Genomic DNA, 23033 nt, shown 5'->3' with positions numbered 1-23033 from the left:
TTTTCTGAAGATTCTCTGAACACATAAACATTTAAATTAATTAGATGACTTAAAGTAGTTTGATCACATGATGTTTAATATTTTAGTTATTAAAATAACACAGTGTCTTCATGTTGAGATAATGCATTGTATTGACTCAGATCACAGATAGCTGATGTGATGATGCAGGAAACGTGTCATCAAGCAAAACCGCTCAGCTCAGACTGAGTCAGGTCAAGGTGTTTATTTCACAATCGTTTGGTTTTCAATCCACAAAGTGATTTTTTTTTTTTTTTTTAATTTTCCAGCATCATTTGCTGTTTGATACAGTTTCGAATTTGACTATTGATTATTTGTTTTTGCAGATAAACCTTATAAAAGAGACCGGACATTAAGCTGCCTCACCACATGGTAAAGTAACTAAAATGTTATGTGGTAAAACGTACTTGATTGGTGAAAATCTAAATCACTAGATGGAGCAATACAGATATTAGTAAAGAGACAGGGTAAGACATTTATTAACACTCAGGTTTGATTGGCAAATGAAAGTTGGGTTTTTTATGAACATTAAAGGAAAAATATGAATAAATAAAACCCAGATATTATCCTACGGATAAAGTCCTTGAGGTTCTCCCTGTTTATGACGTAGTTTTAGCATTCAGTCTATTTAACCCTAACCCTAACCCTAACCCTAGCCTTTCAACAAACCTCTACCAGGGGCATTTATTATTATTTCAATCAAAAGGCACAGATCGTTTTGCAGACCCATATAAACCCATGTAAACTGTGTTTCAGAGGATTCACACAGTTGTAGAGCGTCATGTCAACGTATCATCCGATCACCTGCTTTAACCAACGTGATATAAAATATACTCAATTATGAAGCGGCTCCTTCCCTGTTTTGGGCAGGAAACGATACAACAACCAGCTGGTTCATCTGCCATGTGAGGAGACGGTAGATAACCGAACTTGTGTCACAACAGATGCAAACGAGCTACAGAGGCAAAGACAAATGACAACACAAATCTACTCATCTTTGGGGGGGGGCTAAGCTCATTTTTATTTTTTGAACAAATAACAAAGCTACTGCCATTTTTTTTGATTAGGTCCTTTGATGTATTGAATCTTCTTACTCTCCTTTCATGCCCTTTTACTTTCTGTTGACATGGTGGTGTTTTTTTCAGTAAACTGTTCCACAGTAATCAGTTCAGTTTCAGACTGCAGGCTCGTCTCATTGATGACTGGTCTGTACAGATCAGTGGTGAAGTAATGATGCAGTTTGCCACCGACACTGCACATGGTTTACCTCTTGTGTAGTACCAGCACTAATCATACATGTAACTACACTTTGTAAATATCCTTTTGAAACTGATTTGCTTTAAACTGATCTGTATCTTTTAAATGTTCTTTATCTTTGATTTTGTTTGTGTTTTAAAAACTGACCTTTTCTAAGATTAAAAGACCTTCAACAGCTTCAAACTGACCTGAGTTACGTTGCTAAACTGCAAAACAGCTACACTTGCAAAGCTGTCCATAACACTGGAGAGGGTGTTACTTCACTGAGTGACCAGGAAGTAGAGCCCGTGCATGTGAACACACTGATGTGCACTGAACAGCCTGTTTCTCTGCCCTCTGTGCTTTGAAGTCTGTTTCACTTCTGACAAAAGTCAGAAAGTCTGTAACTACACCCACCAGTGATGTCATGCGATCCTGGGATACACCTGCATATCACTGCAGCAAGACATTAAACCAGCAGAGGTCAGCAAAGGTAAGACTTTTAGACTGTGTTCAAGCTTTCAGTCTTTAAAGCCGCTGTGTGTAGTGTTGTTTCTTTTGTTTCTTTGCAAACAAAAGCTAATGCCATTAGTATCATTCATGTGATAATAACAGGGGCTCACCTGGTAGACCAGCCTGGGCCCTTTGCTGCATGTGACTCCTCTCTGTCCCCCCAACTTCCCTGTCTCTCATTGTCCCTATCACAATAAAGGCAAAAACCTACCCAACCTAGAATCACCTCCTGGTGGTTTTCTGCCTCCTCCACTCAGACTAGTTTCAGGTCACATCCCTGTTTATCCAGAGTCATAGAAAATATGAACCGTTTCTGTGAAAATTGGTCATAATTGTTGTGAAGTCTTGAGTTATGGCTAAAAAGTGTTTTGTGAGGTCACACTGACCTTGACCTTTGACCACCAAAATCTAATCAGTTCATCCTTGAGTCCTAGTGAATGTTTTTACCAAATTGAAGATGTTCCATCAAGGTGTTACTGAGATATTGTGTCCACGAGAATGGGACAGACGGTTGGACGGACAACCTGAAAGCAATATACCTCTGGCTCTGACTGTCGCTAGTGTGGAGGAATAAAAAAAAGGGATAATAACATAATATAAGAATACAGGAGCTTTAACTCAAAGTGAGGTGGCAGATTGAACCTAAAGGTCACTTGTTACTTTGAGTTTTAACTGAAACTGGAGTTGTTGTTTATACATCATTTAAATGCCATTAAAGATCACACTGAACAAAAGTTACAAGTGACGTTACCAAGAGATAAATTGTTTTTTTTTTCCATATTATAATTCATTATTCATCCATTCATTTATTTTAAACCATTGTTTTTTTTCAATTTACTAGATGCAACAACAGTTTACAATCCCTGTCTTCAAATGTTCCATAAATTAACCCCGTTACCTGAAATAAACTCAGTTCTTGTACTTTGTTAATTCAACTCATGTTGGTTCTGTCCTGTTCAGTAGCTTCTGGACCAGACCCTTCAGTTTAATAAAGAGTGGCTTGGTTTTGTTCACAGCTCTTAGGCTCTCATGTAGACATGAGATCTATTTCTCCTGCCTCCACTCAATCAGTGATGTGTTTTCTGTTGAGCCACAGGAGGGCAGTAGACTCAGAGCTGGGTTTTGTGTGAGGTGGTGCTCAGTGTCAGAGGAGCAGCTGAGGTTCATGAAGTTGAGGTTTTGCTGTTTGTTGGGTTTCTACAGTTTTTACTTCCAGCCAACATATTGACGTAGTGAGATTTTTTCAGATGTCAACACCAAGAAATGAAAGTGTCCAGTCACCTGAATTTACAAGAAAACGTGTGTTATAGATAATCCCAGTGGAAATGTTCACTGTGGTCCAGCAGGTTATACAGAGGACTGGGGACATGTTCTGGAAACATGTTGCTGTTGAATTATCTGAGGAAGCAGCACAAACACTGGCTCATTCACCTGTTGAAATGTCTGAGACAGGTCTCACTGTCATCAAATGGAGCTGATCGGGTCAGGTGACAGGTGTGGTGAGCTTCACAGGAACTAAAACACAGACAGACAGTTCTGACTGGTGACCAGTTTTAACTGACTTTGACCAAGAAAATTCCGATGGAGAGAGACAGAATGATAGGGAGCAAAGAGCCACAGGTTGGACTCGAACCCAGACCGCTGCGGTTAGAATTACGTATCCATGGTATCCTCTGCGTGCGTGCGTGCATGCGTGCGTGCGTGTGTGTCAACTGAGCTAGTTTTCTCTACTAAAACTGACATGATAAGTGCCCTCAGGTGCGACCTGCTTTCTTACCTGTCTTGAGGAGGGACCATGTGTCACATGACCACACAGCAAATCTGGAGCCAGGTACAGCACACAACACTGGCAGTGGGATGAACGTTGCTTGATGGCACTCAGCATGGTAATTCAGCCATGATGAATATGGAATTATGAAATTCAACAGATTATTTTTTTCACAGCTCTTTGTGTGTTTAGACACATGGCTCACAGCTGTCCTCTGAACATGATGACAGTGTAAATGAAGGGTTACATGTTGAAATTCTCCGGTCAAATCTAAAGAATATATTTTCATCAAGCTTCACTTCAGGCTGCTTTTTCTTAGTTACCCTGATGAATTTTGGAGATACAAGGTTTTTACCCTGTAAGTCCACACATGTGAGTTTGTTCATTTGACTCTCACACACTCACTCACATTCACACATGTTTATTCTCTAAGTTCACACACTGATCGCCATCATCATGTAGTTGTCACAGTTAAGCTGCAAGGTTGGCTCCTCATAGTGAAAGTAGTGAGCTGTGACATAAAGGTCTCCTGAATGATTATCTAATGAAAAGCTCATTCAGATGTTTTCAGTCTCACACACAATCTTTTCTGTTCTTCTGTTCTTCTGCACTTCTGTTACTGTTCCTGACCTTTCAGCAGCTGTTCCACTTATTCATTCTCTCCAGGACTCCTCTGCCCATATGCAAATGTAATATATGTACATATATTGAATTCCTATGTATGAAATATATACATATAAAAACATATGTACGAATTATATATGGAACCTTTTAGAAATTGGAACAATTTCATATATTGACATATATGTCTAGCCCATACAAATATGTATGTTTATGTATGTATGTTTATATTGTGGACATACTGTATGTTACATAAATATATATCCATCCTAAAGCCTCTCATTATATGTTGATATTATATACAGTGAGGTCCAAAAGTCTGATACTGCGTATCCAGAATATACACTAATATTAATGAGAAATCAATAAGAAAAACATAGATAAGAATACAGAATTTTTATATGTATGTTGTTTTAATAAACTTGCACATATAAATTAAATATATGATACTTTTAATGTATGTACATATACAGATTCTACTATGGGTATTTCATATGTTATGAACTTATATCTTCATATATCCAGAGGATGTACAGTATATATGTGATAATAATATAGGTGACATACGTATATGACGGCATCACTCTTAATATAGGGACGTATACAGTATGTCATATATTATACTTTTGTATGGGTGGTGGAATTTGTAAATAAGAATGACTCTTTAACTTCATGTTTGGGAGGGTGTCTTTGTCAGCCGCACATCTTGTTTTTTCTAAAGACACAGGTGAAGAAGGGTGTTCTTATGTGATCCACTGGTCTAATCAGTGTCTCAACTCAAAACAAAAATTAAATCTAATTTCATATAAATTCCTCCTCTGGCAGTCTTACGTTTGACAATAAACCTCAGTAATCTGTTATTACCATAAATAAACTTGATGTTTGCTGGATGAACAGCACAGCCCTGCAGTTTTATGCCAGAATGTAATCACACAGATTTCATAACTAAAACACAGCATACCATCCACTGTAGTAGCCTCACAAATCCACTTTAAATCTCTCGGACTCAGTTTAGAGAGTTTTGTCTTCTGAGAATCAACCAACAAATGAATCATGAAGGGCTCATGTGACTCATCCCACTAAAAAATATAGGGGCAGATTGTTCCTGTATTTCACATATTTGTAAATGTTTTTACTCCACAGTACTTATGTCATAATGTAGTAATGAGTACTGATGGGTCACAACGTGCTGATGGCTGATGTCTCTAGTTGTCTATAATTTACTGACTGATTCTTGACTGTAACTGTAGAGGCAACAACAAAAACACACATATCAGTAAGAAACAGTGTTTGACTTCATAACAGCTGACTCAGCATTAAAGGTCAATACAGTCTAAAGGTCTCTGTCCATGTGTAGTGTGATTATAGATCAGGTCTAGCTTCTATATTAATACTGTGAAAGTATCAAAGCCTCAGTCCACAGAGAAATGTACACAGCCTGTATTCACAAACTGAGCCTTAAAACCAGCTGTCAGGACTTCTGGAACTTTGTGATGTCACAACAAAACAGTCACCGCTCTCAGCCACGCCATAAGCCCCACCCACCTGGACCCACCATCCAACATTGCAAGATTTGGATTTGCAGGAGTGTTTTCCTGAAATCTGCTGTCTTTATTGAATCACTCAGAAAAAGTCAGCCAATCATAAGAGAGGCTCAGAGCCTCCTCTCTTCTGATTGGCTCACTGACCTGTTGTTACTAGAGCTCCAGAGAGAGGCCTGAGAGAGGAGATGTAAAACTACATTGAGATGGTTTTTGGTTCTTAAAACCACAGTCTGTAACTTCTGCCTCTAGGAGTCTCTCAATCAAAACAAAAACAAAAGACGCCGTTGGGTGACATCTTGAAATAGCATGGGATCATGGGAGTTGTTTTCTTCTTCACCACCATTACCTTAAGCTCCTCCTGGTTTGGATTCCCTTCGTGTCAGCAGATCAGGAAATCCAGACCTGGTGACCTGGTGATTCTAACCGTTAAAAACACTGAATGAAGCAGTTTGACATTTAAAGTCAGAGTTTGAGCGACGCTGTACAGAGGACAGAGACTCAGGGAAGAGCTGGAGCTGAGATTGATGCTAACCTTTGTTCTGATTGTTTCTCTGATAACTTATGAACCAGATGTTCAGGAGGTTTTTACCAGCAGCTGAATTATCCACAGAGGTGTCCTCCTCTCTTCAGTGACACAGGACAGGACGTCTCCAGCAGCTGGGAGCTGAGCTGTCTAACATTTCCTCAGCTTGTTTCTCTGATAACTTCAGATCCAGACGTCCGACGACTAAAATCTTTCATCTGGTTCAAATACAGAGCTGAAAACCACCAAGGTGGAAAAAGTGTATGTGGCTTAAAACTAGATAAAAGTCAATGTTGAGCTTCTGTCAGACAAACACACTGACACATGATCATAGAGGATATGATGTCGACCAATGAAACGTTACTATGATTAAAATCGGAGATTTCTCTGGTTTGAGAATTGATGGAAACATTTGTGAAAATGTAAGAACACAACTCAACAACATATAGAACACAGGTCTAGTTGTTTTTAGATATTATAAATTACAGTTTATAACTTTAAAACCACAAATATATAATCTTAATTATCAACACTTCAAAAAAAAAACACAAAAAGGAAAATGTGGAACTTTAACATGAATGACTTGTGGTTGTGGAAGTTAACATGGCCTGACTTATTTTAAACAGGAGCTCTTTCTTGCAGGCCTGGCAGCTGATTGGATGGGTGTTGTCATGGAGATGACAGGACACGTGAACGGAGGGGGCAGAGAGGAGGTTCAGCTGGAACAGAGTTTATTTATGATGGAGAGTAGAGTGGCCTCAGCCCTGCACTGATCCCTCCTGCGTTCTCATCCAGTGCAGCTGCAGCCTCTTCACTCCCTCTGAGGTCAGATATGACAGGTTCACCCCCCCCTCTGTGAGCTGACTGTCGGGCCCTCTCTTCTGCGCGCTCCTCTGCAACCTGGATGATGGAGCTGGAGGTGGAGAGCTGCCGGCAGCGTCTGCTCGGGCTGCTCCTCCTGCTCGGCTGCGTGACTCTCCACAGCTCGGCCATCGAGACCGGTAAGACCCTTACACCTAGACCCGGACACACGGGCCGGACCCACTCCTCCCTCAGTGGCAGGAGGAGGACATGAGGTCCGGATCCTGTTGAAAGTGACGCACTTGTGTTAAGTCTGCTCCGCTGAGTGAGGTTGAAGCCTGTTCGAGTTTTAAGGTTTCTGTGTGAGCAGCAGAGAGTAGCAGTGGTCGTTCAGTAACGGCAGCCTGATTACAGCAGCATTATTTAGATATGGAACATACCTCAGTCACAGTGAGAGCTTCCGTCAGAGCTCAAATTATTTTTATTCTTGTAAAACAAAATATTTCATTTGATAGAGTGAGATGAAAATAAGTTGAACTTTTTGCCATTTGACTCTGAATACTAGTGAATATTGTAACATGATATTGAAATAATCACTGAAAGGCTATAGGCTACAGGAGTAAAATTAGAAGTATATGTTATAATAAAGATAGTAAAGGAAAATAAAATTATAGCAGTTATGAATAAAGCTGTGTTTAAGTGATGCAGAATATAAAGAGCTGTTGGTTCTGATTTCTTTTGTTTAAGATTAAAGGACCAGAGTATTAATTAGAAATCATTTGTACTTTCCATTTTACTGATCATTGCTTTTGCTTTTAAAGATTCTTTGATGTATTTTTCTGCAGTCAGATGCAGCCATTGGTTTCCACTCAAACTTAAACTTGTGTTGTGTAAGCTATCACATTAAATATTTATTTCTCTGTGTTAATATTTGTTTCGAGCCTATCGAGATATTTTTTATATCATTTCAAAATAAATTTAAACCAAATGACTCCTGGAGCAACAGACAGAATACATCTGAATTAGTAAAAACTGAGTAAAACCATAGTGATCTGATCAAGTGTTCTGATCAATGACTTAATAATAAACTAAAGAGTAGTTCAGTCAACATAGATAATAAAATATACAGTGAGATTATAGAGATTATACTGAAGTAGTTCGCACTCTATGTATCTTGTATTAAAACATGGGAATGTTGAAAATTTATGTAATTTAATTAATTTAACATTGTGAAGTTTTTGAAGTATTTAATTTCCTGGATAAGATATACAATTTCTAGATTTTATATGCATGTTATGATATATATATATATAAATACTGAGATGGTTTGTGATAGAAGCCCTGCTGTGGCCCCATTAGACCAGTTTAGTCACAGTCATTCACAGAGTTTAAAAACAGCTGAATTTTCAGCCTGTAAAAATCTTTACTGGGGACTTGGCGTCCTCTGGTCGTCCCTGTTTTGATCCGTGTCCTGAGGTTTTGTATTTACTTGTGCGGTGAAGAGGGGACAAGCGGCTTCCCACCAACAGGGGCTCCCGGGCTCTGGGACATTCCTGGAGGTCAGTGCAGGAGAATCTGGTTGTCTCCCAAGGAAACGGAGCTAATAAACTCCAGGGGTGGTCGTAAATATCCCCATTATTTGGCCGGGGGCCCGGAGCCAAGGGTGGGGGGCACTGAGTGACTGGGTGTGGGCTGCTGGATCCAGATCTGCCCACCCATCTGACCTGTCCTGACTCAAACGATCACTAGACTGACGACACGGCCATCAGCTCCTCTCTTCAGATCAAATTATTTCTACACTCAAGATTTTTTCCATTTTTTAAATTTTAAATCAAAATCTTTCATCTCTTCATCTCTATAATGTATTCCTGTCCTTTTTATTTTTTTATTCAGTTTAGTTTGTTGTTTTCATCCTTAATTCTTCCCTCAAAAAGGCAATCTGAGGAAAACAGTTTTAAGAACATAAAAAGCGGCAGTTTATTCACATGCATTTAAACATTTGTATAAAAAGACAAATGATGTCAGTGTAAAGGTAAAAAGAAGAAAAAAATACTGAAAGACACAAGAGTTAATGGCAGCGGCCAGTCCATAACTGGCATATTACGTCAAAGAGTGTTAATTATACAGAAAGGGAGGCTGATTATTTTGCAGTTTTAATAATATTGTTTATTTTGAAATAATAAAACTGTTGAAGTGCTGTTGGTTGTAGTAATTTTGTTTAATTTTACAACTTATTTAAGGCCAGTAAGATTTATGATTTAGACTGTTAGATAAACCATATGCTCATATGGCTTCAGAGGTTAATCTGACCGCATCTCAAAAATAGCATTTATTTCATTTTCTTTCATTTGAATAATTGGTTTTTCAGGTCCAAGTTGCAGCACTAATATTATCTTAAAGCTCTATATAGTCTAAAGGTAGATGTCCATGTGTTGTTTGATTATAAAGCAGGTCTAAGTTCTGTATTAATACTGTGAAAGTATCAAAGTGCTCAGTCCACAGAGAAACAGCCTGCATACAGCCTGTATTCAGAAACTGAGCCTTAAAACCAGCCTTCAGGACTTCTGGATCTTTGTGATGTCACAACAAAGCAGACATCTCTCTCAGCAACCCCCCAAGCCCCACCCACCTGGACCCACTGTCCAACATTGCAGGATTTGGTTCCTCTGAGTGTTTTCCTGAAATCTGCTATATTTTTATTGGCTCGAACGTCTCAGTATTAGGCAGTGGATCCTGAACCTGCTGGTTCTGGATCAGTCTCTTTGTCTTACTTGTAAAAGAAAAGTTACTGACGCATCTATCTGGACAACAGCCGCAGGAACAGGCTAAATTCTACTACATCACTAAAACATCTGTCGACATCATCAATCATACATTTATGCCACTTGGAGTGTTTGTCAGTACCGTTTGTCATTTGCACTAATGATACTTTTCTCTACAGACCAACATTAGATGTTACTCACCAGTCTAACAGAAAAGTTGCAGCTCGGCATCAAACATCCCTTTACCCAGTGGGAAACCCCACCATGATTCACCCGTTTTCTTCTTTTCTTTGCCATTGAACGTGGTTTCTTGTTGGAGCGGTCCTTCGTGATGGAGATAAAGATCGTTTTCTAGGCGTTTCAGGCATCTCTGCGTTTCTGTCATGCTAGTCTGGAGTTTTTCTGTTTTTTTTTTTAGTCGGGAGCTGTAGCGTAACTTCAAGCCGACTCACACAGTATCTAGTGTATCCAGGTGGTATTACAGCACGGTCCAAGGCTAGTTGGTTAGCGTGCTCATTTCAGTAGATATCTCTGAAATACAATAGCTGGAGGCCTTGGTCATGACATCATCACTGTGGCTCCTTCACATACTATTGATAGTGTGGGTTTATTTTTTTAACATTTTAAACTAAAATTCTGGCCAGAGCTTACACATTACACCTTTAAAGCTTATATGCAAGATTCAGGTTTTCTTCTTCTTCTTCTTCTTCTTCTTCTTCTTCTACTTCTTTCCAGAGACAATGATTCAAATTCAGCATGACCTTTGACCCTATTTCCTCTTTTTCACAGCTGAAATGTCCAATTACCTGAGAAACAGGCCTCTGTGCTGCACCAAGAATAATCATCTCTGTGATCAGTGATTTACTGTTAAAGAAAAGCTGATACAGTCATCAGTTTGTCTCTGAGGATGCTGTCTCTGGTGTCTTGCCCTTGTCAGTGAATGTGGTGGACTTCTGTGGCCAAATGATCCGGGGTGACGGGATGATCATCAATTCGCACCAGGAATCCAAGAAGTACTACTTTGTGACCATGGCAACCGACTGCCACCTCACCATGCAGGCCAGCTCTCCCAAAGACAAAGTCCAGTTCCACTTCCGCTTCTTCCTGGTCTACAGTTTGCTGCGAGTGGCCCCTCTGAGCCCGGCTCCCCTCTTCCCAGAGTCCCCTCGTGACTCGCCCCCCCTCAACCCAAGACTGGAGCCCACCACTGGTGAAAGCCCAGGGGACCCGTGTCATGCCGGCTCATATGTTCAGTTCTACGATGGATGGGATAGGAGCTCGCCGCCCCTCGGGCCTCCTCTCTGTGGGAAGAGCCCGCCCCGGCCAGTGCTGTCCACAGGAAACTACCTGACCCTGAGGCTGGTGACCCGGGGGACTCAGCCCAGGGTCGACTTTGTGGGGGACTTCACCTCCTTCAGACTGGGTAAGGTTAGAAAATGATTTTGGTCATTGTTAAAAGAAACCATCGCTACGTCACCTCCACCCCAGGTGAACTCAGATCTCCTTGCCTGTCATCTTCCTCTGCAGGTTTCAACCAATCAGAGTGCAGCAGCGAACCCTACTTCACCTGCAGGAATGGGAAGTGTATCCCTCTCAGTCTGGTGTGTGATGATAAAGGCATTGACAACTGTGGGGATGGAAGTGACCTGGAGGAAAATCTGACCACTGGCTGCAAAGGTCAGTCAGGTGATGAGGCGGCAGAAACACGCCGTGATCTAACGGCACCTCAACATCTCACAGCTGATCCTTCAAAATCTCACTGTAGTGTTGGAGGGAATTCTGGGATTTTGAAGCGCCATAATAATTTAAAAGGGTGCCATTATTTAATAGTTTATTTAATAGTTGACTCAAATCTGTCCTTCATCAGCAGGTCAGCTCTTACCTCCTGAACCTCCACCGCCAATAGCGACCCCACCTCCACCTTTTGTGAATCCACCCACGGAGCCGCTTGCTACACATCTGAACTGTGGCGTGCCAGACAGCGCTCCCAGCCATGAGTCAGTAACAGGTGAGTGAGTTGTATTGTAATAAATCTACGTCTACATCCGACTCTAGGCCAGAGTGACTCGCAGTGTAACACAGCGAGCTTATGTCCTGCAGGCAGCTGGTTGGTCATCAAATAAACTAAGAGCCCATTTGGATGCAAAGTGCCCTGATGACTGGGCATAAAGTTAATGGAGGTGGCAATTGAGTTGTTAATTTCAGCTAAAGACTTGATGGATTCTCACAAAGAGCAGCCTTTTGAGTAACCTGTCTCTGTTCCAGCGTCAGAGACTGTCTGGACCAGCCTGTCAGCCTCTGATTGCTTTTAAGACCCGTCTGAGTCTGAAAACAGCCTTTCTTCTGTTCTGACTGTTGCACTGAGAGAGGGAGAGGGGGATTCACATGTGACTGCTGTGCAGTTTGGCAGCTGTTTAATAGCTGAGATCCATTGGATTGGTGAACTGACAGACAGATTCTGGGAATATATACTGAGAATGTAAACAGTTGGTGGGCTCCATGCAAATCAGTATGGGAGGTTAATTTATTCCACAATAAGCGAAGCTACATCGTCTGTCAAGCTGATTAAACAGCTTTAAATGTGCAAGAAGGAAGAGTTAGTTCACTTTAAAGAGGACCTATTATGGCCATTTTCAGTATTAATCATTTCATTTTTGGTGTTGACTAAAATAGATTTACTTGCTTTAATGTTCTGAAAAGACATTTGTTTTCTTCTGCTGTACATTTTATACTGTACTCTCTTCACCCTCTGTCTGAAACGCTCTGTTAGAGCTCAGGGCTCTTTAAGGCCCCCCTCCTCCCTCTGGAGCTGGAGCACAGTGTGCTCTGATTGGTCAGCTTGCCAGCAACTACCATGGCAACGTCATGTTCCACACGTCTTGTGTAAACAAACTTCGGATGACAATATTCATAACTTGGAATATTTTTATAAGAAATCCTTTAGATTTTTGTACGGACACTTCCAGACTAAAGGAAAATAAATAATGGAGAACAGACAGACAGTGTCCACCGCTTCACCTCCTGCTGATTTATGATGCCGGTAAATCTGAATGAATTAAACTTTAGTGCTCATAGTTACTGAAAAATGAACTCAGCTGTTAAACTGTGGATAATTTATCTGAGCTGAAAGAGGTACAGCATGTCAACACCGACAAACGTTTAAGCATTTATATCTTTGCTTTGCTGCTTCTTACTGAGCCTGAATCCCCTTTTCGGCCACATCAAGTGTGAATTACAGAAATAACGGTTGTGAAAATGAAACGACTAACTGTGCGCGGTTTATGAAGCAGACCTCTTTGAAGTGCGGGCTCACACTGTAATGTTTGGAGCAATGGAGAACCGTGGAAAAATAAAGCAGATTTCTGCAGGAAATTAAGAACACTGTCTTTTCGGCATGGCTATAAAACTAATGAAAACCCTTCACCATAAGTAGTTATGTGCTGTGCCTTGTGTGGGGGCGTGCCAAGCTTGCAGGTGGACAACGCCAAGAGAAGTATTGACGTCAATAGGAGCAGGAAGTAATGGCTGGACTCCCAACGAGGCGTTTCATACAAAGGAGAAAATTGGGTTTTTACCCTGACAGAGTTTCTCCCTTTGATGTAAACTTTGATCCTTTGAACTTTGGAGACCATTTACATGCACAAAAACCTATATAACACACTGCAATGGGTGTTATGTAACACTATAATAGGTCCCCTTTAACTCTGGGCTCAGGCCCAGTGCATCTCACACTGGTTAAAGTCATGCTGATGTTTGTTCTGGTAAAACAGCACAGGGAGTTGTATTTGGTGATGTCTGGGATTTGTTGGCAGAGGTTTTTCATTCCCAGATTCAATAGTTCTAGAATAAGTCACTTATTTTCATTATTTAGACCAATGGTTCTCAAAGTGTTTCCCTTCAAGGCACAAGTTAGACCACAGACCCCCATCTGATAAGATTTTGCTTTTAGATGTTTTCTTAAAAAAGACAAAAAGGTCAGACATTGTGTTACTTATGGATGGAAATATAATGAAAATAAATGATTCCCCTTTTTGCTGGGGGGCCCCTGAAGGACCCCTGGGGGTCCCAGACCCCACTTTGAGAACCACTGATCTAAAGATCTTCTTTTGATTGGTGGAGGTGAACAGGCTAATAAAAGTCTTGGTCAAATTAGTATTGATGACAGTGAAACTTTGGACCAAAATGCATCACTGTCAATGAAACTGGTTGGATTTCCTCACAGAGACACAGTGTTCCTGTTGTGTTGACGGCTTTTATAGTTCTTTGACATGAAAATCCACCTTGTCAAATCACACACCACCTTCAGAATGCTGACTTCGAGGGAACCATAGTCCAGATGAAGGATGCCTGACCCACAAGTATTCACTACATCAAGCTTCCAGCACCATTCATTTCACATGGGAATAAATATTGTGCCATTAATGCCAGTAGCTCTTCACAGTGCTGTAAAATACATTATGACTGCATTTTCTTCAATAATGCGACTGTTGATGTTTTTTTTATTTTTCTGAACAAATCCCATTAATAGACTGAAACCAACTATGTTTTAGATTCTCAACACTTCCTGACTTCCCTGCAACATCTCTGTGTCCCAATTCAGGGGCCTATGACAGCTAGGAAGGGCCACATCCTTGTAGCTGTCAAAGACCGCGAAGGCCTCTACGGAGGATTTCTGCTTTGTATCACCAGCTGTTCCCGCCTTTAGTGTTGCGTCACAGAGCCCTGCTCCTGTTGCCTAGCAACCTGGACAACATGTAACTTTTCTTTTTACAAAAACTTGAGGTTTTAAGGCCCTTGGTTTTAACAGTTGTATCGTTAGCTGTTGAACTGAGCTGAAACCCAATACTTACATTTAACAGTGTAATCCTCCGGCTCTCTGTCTGTTGTTTGCTTTCATTACCGGCACGCAGTGAATCTTGGGATAGGTTGGTCCACGAAGGATCCAGCTGTTGGAGCCATCGTCCAGGAAAAGTAGGACGCATTTGAGGAGCCTTTGAAATGGGACAGTCTAGTCGCTCCACCGTGACACAGTCGGTCTTCAGACGCAGCCTCTGAAGGATGAGACCCTTGAACTGAGACATAGCTCATGTCTGAGGCTCCCAGCCCAAAGCACTTTGGTTCCTGCTGAAGACATAAATCTATAATTGAATTTTTTAAACAGCTGTATGTATATGTTACTCAAACAGGTAGTAAATAGTGCATTGTTGGGAACCATTTTCAGAACAGAATCGACAGCTACACATTTGATACTAGAATGGGGTGGAGGTGACGTAGCGATGCTTTAGAATATGAGAGTGGACCGAGCGCTCTCCCTGGACTTCTCTTATTTAGACAGTAGGAAGGCAGGGAGGAGCCAGAGGGGGGCAAACACAGACGAGAGCAGACCCTGGCAGATTCAACACCCATTTAATTCCACAGAAAACTGTGAAGCTGGAATCAGTCTGGACAATATTAGAACAAAAAAGGCCAGATTCAGAAAACAGGAGTGTAATTAGACAGTCGATCAAGTGGGAAAACCACCAACTCAGAAATATTTTATTTGCAGGTTGTGGTGACAGTGTACAGTCTGAACCGTTCAGTCCCTAAATGTGTCAGAAATGTTTTGGTGAATCTGATTCTATGTGGGTAGAATGTGCAGTTCTCCAGCATTATAACATAATTAAACATGGCCACTGTGTGAATAAAGAGACCTGTGTCCCGCCTCTCTCATCTCCAGACTCTCCTGCCTCTCTGTCCCTGTTGGTTCTCTACATCATCCTGGCCGTGGTGGCGGGCGGCGTGCTGCTCTGCTGGTGCTGCTGGTCACCTGGATGGTTCCTGTGGCGGGTCAGCATCTGTCGGTTCTTACCCTGCTGCAACTTGGCCTGCGCCTCCTGCCAGCTCTGCAGCCGCAGCTGTGTCCACAGCAAGGAGCACCGGCTGGCGAAAGTGACGCCGCACACACCTGTCAACGGGAGCCCGACGTGCACGGCAGCAGCCACCAACAGTGCAGAGGAAAACATTACCACGGCAACTGTTTAGAACAGAGGGGCTGTCTAGTTGATCAGATACATGGATACGCTGATGCTGAACACTTACTGCATTAGGCAGTGTAACATGACCGAGAGTCTTTTTAGTGCAGGTTGGACTGATGTGGTCCAGGACGCTGGACTGAGCAGAGCCACTGGTCCACCTGTGGTTTGTCTGCTTTAAATGTGATGAGACTGCTATGTTAATGCTGTTAGAAGAAGGAAAAGCAGGGTACAGTGTGACTACAGATTGTATGAACGTATGAATGTATCTGAAATGAGAGGATTAAGGTTCTGGGACTCACTGAAAAGAAAATTTCATTCACAGCACCTGTTTGAAGTTGTCTCTTTCATATTATGCTAGAAGCTGAAGTTTGAGATGTCCAGCCATTGAAGCTGGACCAGAGCAGACAATGAACAGTGTTAAGTTGTTAGTGTGAACAGTTTTGAGTCATGTTTTTGTTTGTTTCTTATAAACATGCTTTTCTGCTCTGTCTCAGAAGTCACAGTTTAGAAACTACACTTCAGTCCACAGCTTCGACCAAAACTCTGGAAACTGCCTCAAAAAGTTAACCGCCTGGTGACAGCAGCTGTTCTCCCCTGGAGAAATTCCTTCAGACTCTCAACGCTCCCCCACCAGTCCACTGTTGTTCCACATACTTTATAAACCAATGTGAAGTTTGGACAGTGGAGCTCAAACAGTCAACTCCGTGCAGGGAGAAACTTACCGTGTAACAGAAATCCAGGCATATTAAACTTAAATCAATAAATGATCATCAGGTCAAATAAAACTATCGAGAGTGAGAATTACTGTGGTGGAACATTAAATAAAATAATGATCATTTTCAATTGCAGTAAATTTGAAGACAAGGTGAAGAAATTATAATTATTAACTTGATATGATGAAGATATTAATCATCAAGAAAAAACAATCATTGGATTCACAAAATGATTATTTAGTAAGTGTTTGTAGTGGTTTGATTATTTATTGTCTTTCAATGTTCACTGGCCAATGTGTCAATCATAAACAGCTGGTTCCAGCCTGACTCTCCTGGTCTAACTCTGCAGCTGACTGCAGCTTGTGTGCCAGTGAAGCTCATCAGGACTTTCTACACATGAGCATTAGACTCACATGTGACTGAAACTAACAGCCTCCACTCGCTCAAGATTTTTGAGTGGTTTGCTCCCATTCAGACCAATGGGCATCAGTGAGGTCCGACACTGACGCAGGTGATCAGGTCTGGTTCAGTCTCAGTTCCAGTTGCTCCGAGAGCTGTTAGATAGGGTTGAGGTCAGGGCTTTGTGCAGGCCAGTGTAGTTCTTCTTTGTGCACAATCTGCAGCCACCAAGTTGGAGGCACACTGTTGTCTAAAATATTGTATGATGAAGGGTTCTGATTTTTTAACTTCACTGTAACCAAGGATAAAAAAACAGGAAAACAGCCCCAGACCAAAGGTACACATAAGTATGTAGTTTATTAACTTGTATCATAAAACTCAAACACAAAAAGAAAAGGAAATGAGGGCATGTTTGTCTTCTGACATGAAGTCAATCAAAATCAAAATACATGGTTGACGTCTTTCTTGCAGAGTCCTCTTTTCTCTTCCAGGCCTCAGATACAGTAAAGAGCACAGTATCTTCCTGTCCTTTTACCCAGATTGATGCTCCATGTGACGGGAAACCTGTGTCCATGTGTCCACCAGGCAAACTTTCTTTGTGGCATCCTCTAGATGGAGTAGCTCCATAACCTTTCCTCACTCTGCCACACTGTGTGTTGTGTAACCACATTTCACAGAGCCCCCTGCACCGTCTCTTTAGGTGTTTTGACTAGTGTCTTCGCTCAGACATTAGACCATATGCTTAAACAAACACTGTGATTCTGACCTCCAGGTTGCCGGGCTGCAGCAAAATGAAGCATGCAGACTTCTTTATCTGTCTCTCTTTCTGCTGAGACTGTACAGGAATGCATGTGCATCCTTACACACATCACACACACACCAAGTATAGTACACATCCACTCAGCTCACACACACACTCAGACATCCATGTGCGTCACTCTGTGGAGAAGGTCAGTGCTCCAGCTGGATGATCCTGCCAACACGACTTTTCTCACAAATGACTTTAAGCTCACATTTTTACACATTTAACTTTTTCCTCCAATCATTTTATGGCTAAATGTTGTTGTTACAGACTTTTTATTATCTGTTAATAAACAGTGTGAAAATCTGTGAAAGTCAAACATGATCTAAGTTCAGACGCCTTAAAGGAGCTATTTTGAAGTTTTTCTATTGCTACATAGTTAGCATTAGCAGCTGTTTACTAACCAGTCTAGAAGAAACGTGAGTTCAGCGTCAAACTTCATTACTTTACTATACAACAGCTGTCTCCAGAGGTGGAGACAAACATCAGTGTTAACTCTTGTCTCTGTCATGTCTTTTCTCCTACAGAAGTTAGCATGCTAACCAGCTAGCCCTGGCCCGTCTCCTCACTGTAGCCTCCAGTCTGTCCTTAAGATGTAGCTGCTCAGAGGAAGTATTATAACCTCTTATATTATAAATGCAACATTGGTTTAAGCTCTTGTCAAGTGGCCATCACCACTAACCGCTCTCAGCAAGAAACCATGTTCAGTGGCAGAGAAAACTTACACATAGCCCATTTAAAGCTGGACTAATTATATTATATTAATTGTGGACAAGATGTGTAAAATGAAAAATTCACTTGTAATGACAGATCTACAGAAAATAAACATTGCAGTTCCCCTAAATATGTTTTTGCCTCTTTTAGCTGATTGTTTTGAGCAAACAGCAGACAGACTCAGTCCGAAAGCAGCTGGTGAACATAATGGAGCATTTAGCAGCTAAAGAGGAGCTGTTGGAGACCAAACACAGAGCTAAAAGACTGGACTTGAATGCTAATGTTACTGGCTATGTAACCAGGTCACTGTTGTGTTTCCAGCTTGTTCTATTTTGCCCCGAAACGGGCAAAAAAATGTACAATAATGCAGCTTTAAAGCAGGTTCATTTTATTTTTAGATAAATGTAAATTAAAGATTTTTTGCATGATTTAATTTGTTTGAAAGGAATGACATTTATCAAATTACACCTGAAACTTTCTGAATAAAACAGAGATGTGTGTTTTCAACTAACTGTAGCATCATGTAAATAATGAAGAATAGCTTCAGTTATTAATAAGATAACAAAGAAGATTTTATTCCTTTACTCTGTTTTGTATTTTTTTTGTTTTTTTTGGACTATTCAGTGCTCACAGATTGATAACAGTGCAATTTTCGAAAAAAAAGTCATTGGTATGTACATACTGTAAAGTTTTAATAAATGCTACACATGGAAAATTTCTGAATTCCTTTGTTCCCCACACATTTTCCATAGCTGGTTGAGATTTAAGAAATAAAACAAGCTTTTCATAATGATATTATCAAATACAGTGTATTTTGGAAGTGTTTGTCACACTTGCAGATCATTTTTAGACACTGTTAAACTGTGCACAACTAAAGTGGCTCTTCATGCCACACATGGTGGGTTTGATTTAGCTCACGGTTCATACCAGGATGTGATCACGTAGTGGCCTGCAGCACTGTGCTGTCTCTGCTGCTCTTTATCTGCTTGGTTGACACTGGGGGGTGGGGTCGGGGACTTGGCAATAAGTCAGCAACTTCACACTGTGTGTTGCCTCTGGTTTCCACTGGCAACCTTTCAAGTCAAATCTCTGTTTCTGTGAAGGACAGAGAAGAACTCGTTCCCAACCCTTTTGTCACTTTGATTTGATTTTCTGTAACTGACCTGTTGACCCCTGGTTAAATTAGTGTGTTGTGCTGCCAGAGGGTTCATCATTTTGTCAAATGAGTTGACACAAGTCAACCTCTCTGTAGACACATTAATGTCAGAAAATTCTTTTCTATCTTTTTAAACAGAGAAAAAATCTCTTCAACTCTGTTTGCTCAGCTTCTTGTTTGTTACATAGACTTAAACATTGTTTATCCACCTACACAGTCTCATCAGTCTGTGACAAACGTATCTCTGCTACACAGCAGTAAACAGAACCATTAAAATGTATTAAATCCCTCTTAAACAGTAAAATCAAGGTGTAAAATAAGAAACTTTAAAGGGCACAGCAGCTGAAATTGATCCTTAATGGAATACTGTGAAGAGCTGCCTTTGTCCTAATGTTTAATAGGTGAAACACCTCCATATAATTCAGGTCATGGTCAAACTATTCTGAGACCAAAGAGTATCATATTGAATCATTGGCCTCCCACTCATGTGTGTGTGTGGCATTGTCCCATTGTGATATCTGAGCCATGCTGCTGGATCTGTGATTCACTGATAATAGATCTCCTTCCAATGCTCCCTCTGAAAAATTCAGCCCATAGTTTTAATGTGGGTTACTTGGCTGTGAGGACAACCTAATATTTTTTCAGGATGTAGTAGATGCAGCTTTGGCAGCAGTTGTAGCTCATGAATCTGTACAGACAGGTGATCTTCCTATTTTAGACAACAGCCTGCTCCTGGTAGATTTACAGATGTGTCATCACTTTCCATTTTATTGGCGGTTTGACTGTATGAGATGTTCAGTGAGCTTGTATCCATCCCCTGACTTGTGCTTTCAACCAGCTCTTTGCAGAGCTGCTTGGAGTCCTCCTTTGTCTTCATGGTGTCAGTGTTGCCACGACACTAATTCACCAATTACAATCAACTAAAACCCTTTGACTGCACACTAGTGACCTCTATTTAACTAGGCTACCAATATGACTTGTAAAACCATTTGGCTGCAAGAGTGATGATTTAGGTGAGTCATTGAGTGCTTATTTTACTTTATATTTGAAATTTATTCAGTCACTTTGTAGAGATCTGTTTTCATTTTGACCTTTAACAGTCTTTTCCTGATGCCACATTAAATTTACTTTAATTCAATGTTATAAAACAATAAAACATGAAAGGTTTTGATATTTCATAGGCACTGTAAAAGGTGCATGTCCCATTTAGAATAAGGTTTGCTACTGACCATTAGCTAAATTCCTCCTTCATGACAACTGTTTAACTCACCTGTTTACATGTTGTTAAGGCTTAAAGGGACAGTGCGGGTTATTTGATGTGGGGCTGTGTGAGGTACTCATGAATAGTCGGTTTACTCCTCACAGCCGATTCTGTTCAGCGGGCTCCAAGGTAGGAGTCGACCCAGCAGAGTGGAAGAGATGGCATAGATAGATAGATAGATAGATAGATAGATAGATAGATAGATAGATAGATAGATAGATAGATAGATGAGGTGACGAGAAGGTTTGAAATAACATTTTCATACACAGCAACATTACATAAGACTGATATTTATTGAACATGTACAGCAAACATTTAAAGCAACCAGGCTAAATAAATAAAAGGAACTGAACTAGTATGAAAAAAGGTTGTATATTTACAGCATTTGCACGTTGCATAATATTTACAACAAATGTTCCTCTCTTTGAACATAGTATGTGGGTGGAGTGGCAGTTCAGACACATCCAGATGCTTATGAACTTTTACCTTCAGGCTCTGAAGTCCTTTAAATCAGAAAATATTAACAGAATGGACTGTGTGTCTACTGTTTTGCTTGTGTTGTGTTTGTCCTTTTTAAGAATGTGAAAGAGCCCTTATGGAACAAAATTGGGTTTTATATATTTCTTGTAACTTTGATTCCTGTGAACCTGCAGACCACTGTTTGGTATAGGAGCCTTGTCCCAGTGAGGAATATGGGAGATTTCAATCAGTTTAACTTCTTAATGTTGTTTACAGCTGTAAACAGCTAACTGTGACTTCATTTATCTATTTTCCAATACAACTATTTTTCAAGTAACCTTCTTTATTGTGACATCCCTGTGTTTACAGGGCCCAGGACCCAGGGGAACCAGCTGGTGGATCCCTGCAGAACCACAAAACCATTTCTCCAATTAATCCAGTTAATGTACACTTCACTTATATTGTTACTGTGACATGATTTACATGCTCTCATGACAGTAAAAGTGAAAAAGTGTCGGGGCAGCACTTGAAGGCATCATTAATAAGCAGCACAGAATGGCAGGCAGCTCAGACACATCTCTCTCAGCTGTCTGTAAAGCTTCAGACTGTGTGCGTGTTGCACAGCTCATTGGTGTGGCAGGAGCAGCTCCCTTATAAATAACTCAAGTCACTTGGGGTCGACCTCTCTGGCTTTAGGAGGCGTGCAGCCGGTTGGCCATGCTTCGATGGCTGAGTGTGTGAATCTTGGAGAGGGTCATGCTCTGGGTCGTGGCCCCATTTTCATGGGCCTGTTCATCCACCTCCTCCTCCTCCTCCTCTTCCTCCTCCAGGCCCCCCACATTGTGTTGTATCTCAGCCTCCACAGTTCTCTGCTCCCGGGTCAACATGAGGAGCATCTCTTCATCCAGTGGCTCACCGGAGGAGAAGGGGTGACACACGGTTTCAACCAGCCCGATGATGGTCCCCAGCACTGCAAACACAGAGCCCACCAGGTAGACCTTCAGCAGACCCCGTCTGGGTTTCTGACTCAGCATTTCTTTGGCGAAGGGGATCAACTCCTGCATGTTTTCCATTTTCACTGGCTCCGCTTCAGCTCAGACTCAACACTGGCCGGGAGGATAGACCTGTTAAAAAATTTACAAAACAAATGATCAATGAGAAGCTGATAAAAAAAAATTAGACATCACTTTGGGTTCTGGGATATGATACAAAATACATTTGATAGTTCAAATTGAACTCACAGTTAAGGCTGTATGCAACTATATCAGAAAATATACTAACAGCAGTGTAATCATCCTTCACTGCGCCTAACATACAGCATATACACTTGTTACCACTAACGTTTCAGAAGAAGAAATAATAACTTACTGTGGTGCAGTTTGTTGTTTGTTCCAGTCTCATGAAGACTCGACTTCAGTTTCCAGTTTGCTGCAGGAACACACCTTCACTGGATCCTGTGCTCATTTATAGTCCCAGTCTCTCCACCCTCACTGTGACACCTCCTGAATATTCATGAAGCTCACAGACTCTGAAACCAAGCCAGAAACTTTGACCCAGTTGTGTGCGTGTGTGTGTGTGTGTGTGTGTGTGTGTGTGTGTGTGTGTGTGTGTGTAGGCTTATTACACAACTAACAGTGGCTCTAATGTTCTGACTAATATTCCATCAGGACGTCTGTAGTTTGCAGAAGTGAGTTTAAGGGACCACTGTACTGAGTTGAATGTAATAGTG

General features: G+C 41.1%; 2 protein-coding genes across 3 annotated transcripts; one reads left to right on the top strand and one right to left on the bottom strand.

Annotated features, from left to right (window-relative positions):
* Positions 1 to 7000: 7000 nt before the first annotated feature.
* On the top strand, positions 7001 to 18120 carry ldlrad2 (low density lipoprotein receptor class A domain containing 2). Of its 2 annotated transcripts, none has more exons than XM_022745329.1 (5): positions 7001 to 7224; positions 10724 to 11209; positions 11314 to 11463; positions 11657 to 11794; positions 15503 to 18120. In XM_022745329.1, the coding sequence occupies exons 1-5, from the start codon at positions 7128 to 7130 to the stop codon at positions 15805 to 15807; spliced, it is 1176 nt and encodes a 391-aa protein (XP_022601050.1). In that variant the 5' UTR covers positions 7001 to 7127; the 3' UTR covers positions 15808 to 18120. The 2 variants fall into 2 exon arrangements, with proteins under 2 accessions (XP_022601050.1, XP_022601049.1); XM_022745328.1 differs by having other exon boundaries at positions 11654 to 11794.
* Positions 18121 to 21119: 2999 nt separating this feature from the next.
* On the bottom strand, positions 21120 to 22746 carry g0s2 (G0/G1 switch 2). The gene is made up of 2 exons (XM_022745291.1): positions 22673 to 22746; positions 21120 to 22428 (listed from the first exon to the last, which is right to left on the bottom strand). Exon 2 carries the CDS (start codon positions 22375 to 22377, stop codon positions 21997 to 21999), a length of 381 nt encoding a protein of 126 aa, XP_022601012.1. The 5' UTR covers positions 22378 to 22428; positions 22673 to 22746; the 3' UTR covers positions 21120 to 21996.
* Positions 22747 to 23033: the final 287 nt, after the last annotated feature.

This window comes from Seriola dumerili, unplaced genomic scaffold (assembly GCF_002260705.1).
Source record: "Seriola dumerili isolate Sdu_G_001 unplaced genomic scaffold, Sdu_1.0 BDQW01000088.1, whole genome shotgun sequence".
In the NCBI taxonomy this organism is placed as follows: domain Eukaryota; kingdom Metazoa; phylum Chordata; class Actinopteri; order Carangiformes; family Carangidae; genus Seriola; species Seriola dumerili.
This window is presented reverse-complemented; position numbering and strand designations above follow the sequence as displayed.